Source organism: Macrobrachium nipponense, chromosome 24 (assembly GCF_015104395.2).
Source record: "Macrobrachium nipponense isolate FS-2020 chromosome 24, ASM1510439v2, whole genome shotgun sequence".
NCBI classification, from domain to species: domain Eukaryota; kingdom Metazoa; phylum Arthropoda; class Malacostraca; order Decapoda; family Palaemonidae; genus Macrobrachium; species Macrobrachium nipponense.
In genome coordinates this window covers 4,356,701-4,365,891 of record NC_061091.1, presented here as the reverse complement: position 1 = coordinate 4,365,891, position 9,191 = coordinate 4,356,701, and the positions used below count along the sequence as shown (strand labels likewise).

Genomic DNA, 9,191 nt, shown 5'->3' with positions numbered 1-9,191 from the left:
CTACCCAGTTGAAGCCTTTCTCCGCCTGCTCCAACGCCAGCGACAAAGGATTTTGAAAAAACTAAAGAAAACGGGAAGACAAAAACATGAAAGGTGTCGTGTACTGGTGTCGGGGGTGGGGGTAGGGGGGGTGGGACTGGAACTATTAAAGAATGATGACTTCATGTGTAGGATTCCTCATGTTCCATAGATAAGGGTGAAGTTCAAGGCCCGTGGTTTTGTTCCTCGGCGATTTCGTGAGTCTCTCTCTCTCTCTCTTATCCTTAAATTTTCACGCCGTCACATTATCCGAATCTGTAGTTCGTCTTGGTAATGTGTATCATTAGAGACCCGTAATTTACGTTTTCTATTATTATTAGTTTTTTATTTATTTATTTTTTTTTAAAGATACGAGCGTCTCACCGTAAAGCACACAAGATGGTGTGCGCTGATTCGACGTTTTTGTGCGGTTATGTAATGCATCTGCGGTTTCCGCTTTGCGTCTAAGGTAGGCTGTGGCAATCCCTTCGTCATCATGCACAAATATATAGTCTTATTATTAGTGAAAAGCAGGTTTAAGATGCCTGTTCTAAGAGGCAGAAATTATACGTTCATTGCGGGCTTTTGATTCGCATTGTAACAAGGTGATTTATGTAGCGTTTAGTGGTGTTTTACCCTGACTGAAGATCACGGCCGACATGCGCTATTTAAATATTGCCACCGATAATGACTGCTTCCTTGCAAGATGCCAAAGGCCGCAAGATGTCTGCTTTCGGTATATTTATATTTAAATAATGAATGTCGCCTCCTAGTATAAATTCCAGTTATGATTTTTAGAATCTCTTGCATTTCGTAAATTCCCCCAAAAGCTGAGGACCAATAAGCTACAGAACCATGAGATAAACAAGACTTAATTTAAACTTAATTCCAAGTCATGGGTCATAAATAGTGCTTGTAGGAGATTGCTGGCCCAAGGGGTTTTGGATGTGGTATGACTCACCTGGATGCCTGGATGATGGAGTCATCCAAGGTCATCCGGTATCCAAAGGCATCTTTGTGCTCATCCTTCTTGCTAGACTTTAGCGTTTCTTTGGTTGTTCGTTGTTTTGCTTGGCAATGTTTTTGTTCTCCGTTTCTTTAGTTGATGAATGATTTTTGTATTGATCTGTTATTTATCAGTAATTTTATAATATATATTTGTGTAGATTTAACGAAACCTCCACGAGTTGTTTATCTGTTATTAAATGTTCGTAAAGTGGCTTTTAACGGGGAGAGAGAGAGAGAGAGAGAGAGAGAGAGAGAGAGAGAGAGAGAGATCAATGACTGGTTCCAGACTTTATCGGTAATGTTTCTCGAGAGGAATGCCTGACGCAGATGACGCTATAACAAGGTTTTTAAAAAGAAAACTTTGTTTCGTCTCAGAACTTGATTTTGTCTCATCTGGAGATTTCGTCTTCAATAAAGGTTGACGATCTTGAAAAAAAAAACATGCAATATATATATATATTATATATATATATATATATATATATATATATATATATATGCTTTCTTTTTTTCGTATCCCACAATTTCTATAAAGTTACTGAACAGCCTTTTCGCCCTCCGTAGCGGGGAAAGACTGTCAGCGCACCTCATGCGGTGGTGCACTGTAGGCATTACTTAAAGTTCTTTGAGCGTCCCTTCGACCCCAAGCTGCAACCACTTTCGTCCCTGTTACTGTACCTCCTTTCATATTCTCTTTTTTCCATCTTACTTTCCACCTTCTCCTAACACTTGATTCGAGATTTTCCTCCTGTTACACCTTTCAAACCTCTAACTATCAATTTCCATTTCAGCGCTGAATGACCTCGTAGGTCCCAGTGTTTGGCCTTTTGACTTAAATTCTATATTCAACTCGACTCAAAAAGAAGGTTCGAACCAGTGTTATCATTTGAAGTATGTCTTCTCGCAGCGATGGCTCCTGGACAGACGTCTAGACAGAGACAGAGACTCGCAAAGTCCTGGTAATTGAAAGGCCGAAGTCTTCTAAAAGAGTGTAATTTAGAGAAAACAAATGAACACTTTGTCTATCCAATTTCCAGATCAATTTCCGGTATCACCTCGTTGTTTCTTTATAGTGGTTATTATCACCTTTACGTCACTGCCACAGAGAAAGAGAGAGAGACTGACTGTGGTCTATAGGTACTACGTGACGTCATCAGCCGAGCTCTGCTGATGGCTCTGACAGAATCCATTTCATCTTTTATGCCTCTATCTGTCTGCATTGATTTCGCTTACTCGCGGAGTCAGCCTACAAACTACTATGTTATTGTTGTTTTTGTTGCTCTTGCTGTTGTTGTTTTTGTGGGGTCGGGGGCTGGGGTGGGTTGGGGGGAGGGGGACGTTGGTTAGGAAAGGCCCATGGAAAAGCTGAAAAACGTCTGAAAAAAGGTGTTTCGCGTTGAGTTAAAGAGACAAGAATTTGAGGGTGGTATATTTATGATTTATCTATTCGAATGAAAATGTAAAAAATAAAGTATAGAAGAATTAGTTCCAATAAAATATACCGTTTTTATTTTAATTTTCGTTGGTGAAACAAGGCTCTATTTGATGATGAATTTTAACACGTTTTATTTGACACTTAAAGAGTTAGGAATGTAAGTTGGAGGTTGGATCCCGCCTTGTTGAGTTCTTGTTGATGATTATATCAGTTCAACTAAAATATATTTGTGTTACAGTGGTGAATACATGGCATGAATCCTTAAACCTTTTTCTGTAACCGTCTTCTGTAACCTTCTTCTGTAACCTTCCTTTGTAATTTTCTTATGTAACCTTCGTCTGTATAGCTTTCCTATGTAAATCTTCCTCTGTAACCTCGTCTGTAACTTTCGTCTGTAACCTTCCTTTGTAAACCTTCTTCTGTAAACCTTCCTACGTAACTTTCCTCTGTAACCGTCTTCTATACACCTTCCTCTGTAACTTTCCTCTGTAAACCTTCCTATGTAACATTCCTCTGTAACCTTCCTCTGTAACCTTCCTATGTAACTTTCCTCTGTAACCATCTCCTATAAACCTTCCTCTGTAAATTTCCTGTGCAAACCTTCCTCAGTAACCTTCTTCTGTAACCTTCGTCTCCCCAATTACAGAATGGCAGAGGCAAAGCTGAAAGAATCCGCCAAGGCTAAGATCGCCGAGTCGACCGATCCTATGGAGAAGCTCAGGAACCACTGTTTGTCCCAGGGATACTCTGGCATCCTCTCCCTCGGCAAGTAAGTCCTGCCAAGTTTTTCATAGTCTCTGACCTAAGCAACTGCACCTAGTCACAGTTTGCTATGAGAGTGAACATAGTAGTATTGCAATAGATTATTTTATAACTTTATTGTGATTTATTATCATTGCCATCAATCATTTTTAACAGTCAGCCTCACCTAGCCCAAAGTGGTGGCCGGTAATAAAGTCACAGAAAAATAATTCGCAGGAAAAATAGTCACAGTTTTGGATAAGGAAAAAAGTCACAGGAAAAAAGTCGCAATTTTGGCTAAGAAAAAAAGGTTTAAAAAAAATAAATTTTGGCGGGGCAAAAGAATTCACCGGGGAAAAAAGGTCACATTAATTCATGGTCGTCGGTAATAAAGTCGTCACAGGGGAAAAATTCACAATATTTCTTGGGCGTCATCATCTTCACGATATTTGCAGAATTTGTTTATGTTTACTGAACAGTTTATGTTTACTGAACACCCCAAAGGTAGATAGATACCGGGTTAAAAAAAAAAAAATGACCAACGGACTTGTTATAAACTTTTGAGGGTCATTATCTAAGAAAAATTACTGTGATTTTTTTCCTCTGTGACTTTTTTCCCATGCGACTTTTTTCCCATGTGACTTTTTTCCCGTGTGACTTTCCCATGCGACTTTTTTCCCATGCGACTTTTCTCTGTGCAACTTTTTCCCATGTGACTTTTTTCTCGTGCGACTTTTTTCCCATGTGACTTTTTTCTCGTGCGACTTTTTTCCCATGTGACTTTTTTCTCGTGCGACTTTTTTCCCATGTGACTTTTTCTCATGTGACTTTTTCCCCATGTAACTTTTTTCCCATGCGACTTTTTTCCCATGTAACTTTTTTCCCATGTGACTTTTTTCCAATGTGACTTTTTTCCAATGTGACTTTTTTCCAATGTGATTTTTTCCCCATGTGACTTTTTTCCCATGTGACTTTTTTCCCATGTGACTTTGTCTCATGCGACTTTTTTCCCATGCAACTTTTTTCCCATGTGATTTTTTCCCCATGTGACTTTTTTTTTTTTTTTACCTGGATTCCCCAACCTAGCTGCTACTTCTTTCATTCCTTTTACTGTCCCTCCTCTCATATTCTCTTCCACCTAACTTTCCACCCTCTTAATTAACACTTGTTTCATAGTGCAGCTGCCTCTAACCTTCTTACCGCCAATTTCCCTCTAAGCGTTGAATGATCTCATACATCCCAGCTCTTGGCCTTAGGCCTAAAAATTCTATATTCAAGTAATCAAGAATGTAAACACCAAAAGAAAATGCGATAAGAAATGTTATTCAATCAAAAAATCTAAGATTAAAGAAAATATTTGAGGGATCTTGATTCCTCCAATTTGAGTATCACATGTTCTGAAAAAAAAGAGAGAGAAAAAAAGAATTTCAAATATTAAAAGAAATAAAACGTCTTTAAAATATTTTTATATAAAAAGGAGCAATGTTAAGATTTTCATATTATTAAAAGAAATAAAACGTCTTTAAAATATTTTATATAAAAAAGGAGCAATGTTAGGATTTTCATATTAAAAGAAATAAAACGTCTAAAATATTTTATAAAGGACGTTAGGATTATGAAACGAACCCCGCCCCCAAAAAAAAAAAATTGAAAAAAAAGTCTCCACCTATTTCATCTCCCCTCAGGCTGTTTCGCCGAATGGACAAGGACCGCTCTTGGACCCTGTCACGCGACGAGCTGGCCCGGGGCGTCTCCCAGTTCGGGCTGAACTTGTCCGAGGACGACATCAACAAGCTCTTCAAGCAGTTTGAGAAGGACGGACAGACCGGCATCCACTACGAGGAGTTCATTGATGCCATCAGAGTAAGGAAGAAGGGAGGAACTTTTTATTCATTTATTTTTTCTTCAGAATTTTGGGCGTGTTCGATGTGGTTGTGTGTGAGAGAGAGAGAGAGAGAGAGAGAGAGAGAGAGAGAGAGAGAATTCATTGATGATATCAGAGTAAGGCGGAAGGGGAGGAATTTTTTGTTTATTTAATTATTTTTTAGAATTTTGAATGAGAGAGAGAGAGAGAGAGAGAGAGAGAGAGAGAGAGAGAGAGAGAGAGAGAGAAGAGAATTCATTGATGCTATCAGAGTAAGGAGGAAGGGGAGGAACTTTTTATTTATTTATTTAATTTATTTTTTTTTAGAATTTTGGGAGTGTTTGATGTGGTTGTATGCGTGTGTGTGTGTGTGTGTGTGTGTGAGAGAGAGAGAGAGAGAGAGAGAGAGAGAGAGAGAGAGAGAGAGAGAGAGAGAGAGAGAGAGAGTTGTGAAACAGTTTGCTTAGAACGAACGAAAATATCAGGAAGTTACCATTTTTCTTCCCTCAAATCTTCGTCTGAATGAAAACCCTCGTAGACAGAGTCAACAGACTATAAGCCCAAGAGGATTCATAAAGGGAAATCGCTCTACAGAGACACACAGGTTGTAGGAAAAGGTGGAAAATAAATGATTATGAGAGAATATAGAAAATTAAATCGATACAACTGAAATTCAGTAGTCTAGACGTCAGCGGAAGTCAGGATTGAAATTGCTTCTAGCTAAAATATTTGGACGTCAGAAGCCTCCACAACTGCACTAGGCCTAGAACTATTTCACATTTTCGTTGTAGCCAATACAAAACTCCTAACAATCTAAGTAATTGTTTAAAAAATATATTTATTTTTAAATCTAAGTAATATTAAACCTGACCTGATTTGTTTGGAAGAAGAACCTAAGTTAAGTTCGTTTAAGTGCTAATTAGTTTTTGTACCTTTCGTTGTTTGTATGTCTTTCTTTGGCTCTGTTTATTGGCGATTATGATGTTTGTTTGGACTTGTTTATCTCATTTAAAAGTAGATATATACTGAACTGGAAATTGCTCTCTTTGTTGCTAACGTCTCCAAATTTCCTCAGCCTCCAATGTCGGGCCCTCGCAAGACGGCCGTGGAGAACGTCTTCAAGACCCTGGACAAGACAGGCGATGGGGTGGTGACCATCGACGACCTGAAGGGCGTGTACTCGGCCAAGAACCACCCGAAGGTGCTGAAGGGCGAGGCCAAAGAAGAGGACATCCTCAAGAAGTTCCTCAACTTGTTCGAGTCGAATTCGTCCGTCGATGGAAAGGTAAGTTACCAACTGATACTGTTTTAACTTTTTTTTCTTTCTTTTTTATTCCCTTGGAATACAAGAAATGCGTGGCACTATAGCTTACCTTCATTCTCCTTTGATATTTATTCCCTTTGGGGTATTTCATCTTTAGGGCACAAAATTAGAATCTTTGTCTCTATAACTGATCATTTGTTAGTGCATTTTGATGAGGGCAGTGACCAGTTTATATGTCAAGGCTGTTTACGAAAGGGATAGCAATGAGATCATTTTAGTAGCAATGAGGTCATTTTATAGAGTCTGTTTTATTATAGTAGGCAGTTATGAAGATTACTGAGAGAATAACCATAGAGGTCAGTATTCTGCCACTCTTGAAATTAAACCCACCTGATAGTAGTGAAATCAAAGGTACAGTTATCTTTAACTGTAGCCCTTTTTTGTGTGGACAGATAGACACTTCATCAGTGTAATTCTTTAACGAAAGTTATGTAAGAATTAGTTGGCGTGGGTTTTTGGGGACTTCTGACTTCGCTCGCTGGTGATAGGTTTCGTTTTCTGGTGTTTATTTAATGTAAAATCCAATGCTATGGATAACCGAATGGCCCCATATAATGAATCTTGGAAGAAACAACGCTGAATGGAAGTCATATTTGAAAGGAGAATGGGTTTAACCTCTTGAGGAAGTAAAAGGCACACACACACACACACACACACACACAAACCAGATTTATCTAAAGGAGGACTATCATTGTAGAGAAGGTTATGAAAATCAGGGGTGGGGTGGGGGGCGGAGTCTTGCAAATGGTATCATGAGAAACGATAGGAATATTTACAAAACAGGGAACCATAATTGATTGTAATTAAGGGAAGGGGTCAGTTCGGTTTTTGCGATTTAAAGTACACCTTCATAGTAACCTGGTCAGATAGATACATTTTTCTTGAACATGAATAGATTAAGGGCAATGTAAAATCGGGCTTGCAAGGTATGCTTCTGTTAAGCAACCATACTAGTATAGCAGATTATATTGGGGTTTCTCTGCTTAAGATGAAACGTGACAGAACCCCTCTTTGCTGAATTAAATAGCGTCAAGGTTCCTCTTTCTTCCTCTAAGCCCCGAGAGTGTCCAGCTGCTCAGATATATTGTAGAGAAACAGTAATACTTCACTGAACCCGCAAGTTAAGTCTGCTGCTTCAAAATAGCCACAAGGCTCTTGCTTTCTGCACTTTAATGATCTATTTCTGCATGCACTAGGGTGGTCTCAAATCCATCTTGTTTTTCACTAAGGCACTTCAGTGATTCTATTGCATGAAGTCTTCCTTCGTTCTCAGGACATCGCAGCTTCTCTCTTGCGACTGGTCTTCCCTACTATATAGTTTATTTTGATGCTTCTACTCTGCCAGTAGTTAACATTAGGCATGCTTTTTGCTTCAGTACGATACAGTAAGTCTTGTTGTGTGTTATCGAACCAAGATAACCTGAGGGTTTTCATTACTATGATTAGAGGACTATAGAGCCTCCTCTCTGCTTCCTATAGACAGCATCTTTGGCCTTTTCGCTGCATTAGAAGGCTTCAGGGTTCCTCATGACTAGCAAGAGGGCTTACTTTCTTGTACGAAGGTAGCCAGCACACTTACATTATCTATGACGAGATGTTCTCTGGCTCCGGTAGTGTAAGATTACAGCAGTTATTGACACTGTTGAGCACATTGCTTCCGACACCCAGAGAACCTGAGTGTCTCAATAGCTGTTGCGAGTCATAATGTCATTTTGTCGCCAGTTCAGTTCACCGAACCATGAATTATTCCAGGTCACGAAGCAAGAGTTCTTTGACTACTACACGGCCCTGAGCAAAGCCATCGACGACGACGAGTACTTCCTGACAATTGTGAAGATGAGTTGGGGAATGTAGAAGGCTCTCTCTGTCGTCCCTCGCAAGGAGTGCAAGCACCCGGCCTTGCAGGATGGCGTGACGTCACGCGGTACCAACGCCCTTTACTCAGCATCCCTGCACAGAAGACCGCCATCTTTAACTACCAATTCATGAAGCTTGTGTATTAAATCCACTTATGAGAATCTTAAGTTTTCATAGGCAGAAATCTTGAGAAATGTGTAGCAAAGTTCTAATTCATCTATTATTGTGAGTATGCGTACAAATATACACAGTACCCCAAACACTCATTTATACAGTACTTGACGCAAAAGCAAAACTTCATATATAATAAACAGACAACATGAAACGAAGTTTTTTGAGATACATTCCTATACACACATTATACCAAAGAGCTCCTAAGTATGAAGTAGAATTGATATTCATTACAGCTGTATTTTGAGATGCTCTCAAATAGAAAAAATATTATAATGATATCCAAATCACCACCCGCCCTCCAACAGCTTCTTGTTTCATGATTTGATAGTGGAAGTGACAGGGATAATGCCTGAATGCACTTATGTTATTGCATGCATTACACACGAATATAAACAGTGTTCTCACGATTTAGGTGATGCAGGAACTCATATGCATTAATTTTATACGGGATATTAAAACACATAAAACCAAAAAGAAATGTTTCATTGGATGTCTCCCAAATCAAAATATATACAACATTTTTATAACTTTCAAGTCAATAAATAAAGGCTGCTAATCGTAGGCTCCAGGTGACAGCTCAATCGCACTAAATCTAGTGCTTAAGCTTTAATTAGTAGACCAGGGCGTGATCCGACCTCCAGCTTTCTCGGGTCGCATGCTGAAATTTACGGTCAAATAGAGCGTTGTTTCACCAACGAAAAATCAAATAAATAGCTATATTTTATTAGAAATATTTGTTCTGCACTGTTTAACAAGCATATTATTTATTA

At 39.0% G+C, this 9,191-nt stretch overlaps 1 protein-coding gene across 1 annotated transcript in view; it reads left to right on the top strand.

The window, feature by feature from the left end:
* LOC135205200 (crustacean calcium-binding protein 23-like) overlaps window positions 1–8,899 on the top strand; it is a 20,049-nt gene extending 11,150 nt beyond the window's left edge. Inside the window, exons 2-5 of the mRNA XM_064235566.1 lie at window positions 3,108–3,230; window positions 4,888–5,065; window positions 6,142–6,351; window positions 8,143–8,899. Of these exons, the coding sequence (XP_064091636.1) occupies window positions 3,109–3,230; window positions 4,888–5,065; window positions 6,142–6,351; window positions 8,143–8,244 (612 nt within the window). The 5' untranslated portion in view covers window position 3,108 and the 3' untranslated portion in view covers window positions 8,245–8,899. The remainder of the gene's footprint in view (window positions 1–3,107; window positions 3,231–4,887; window positions 5,066–6,141; window positions 6,352–8,142) is intronic.
* Window positions 8,900–9,191: the final 292 nt, after the last annotated feature.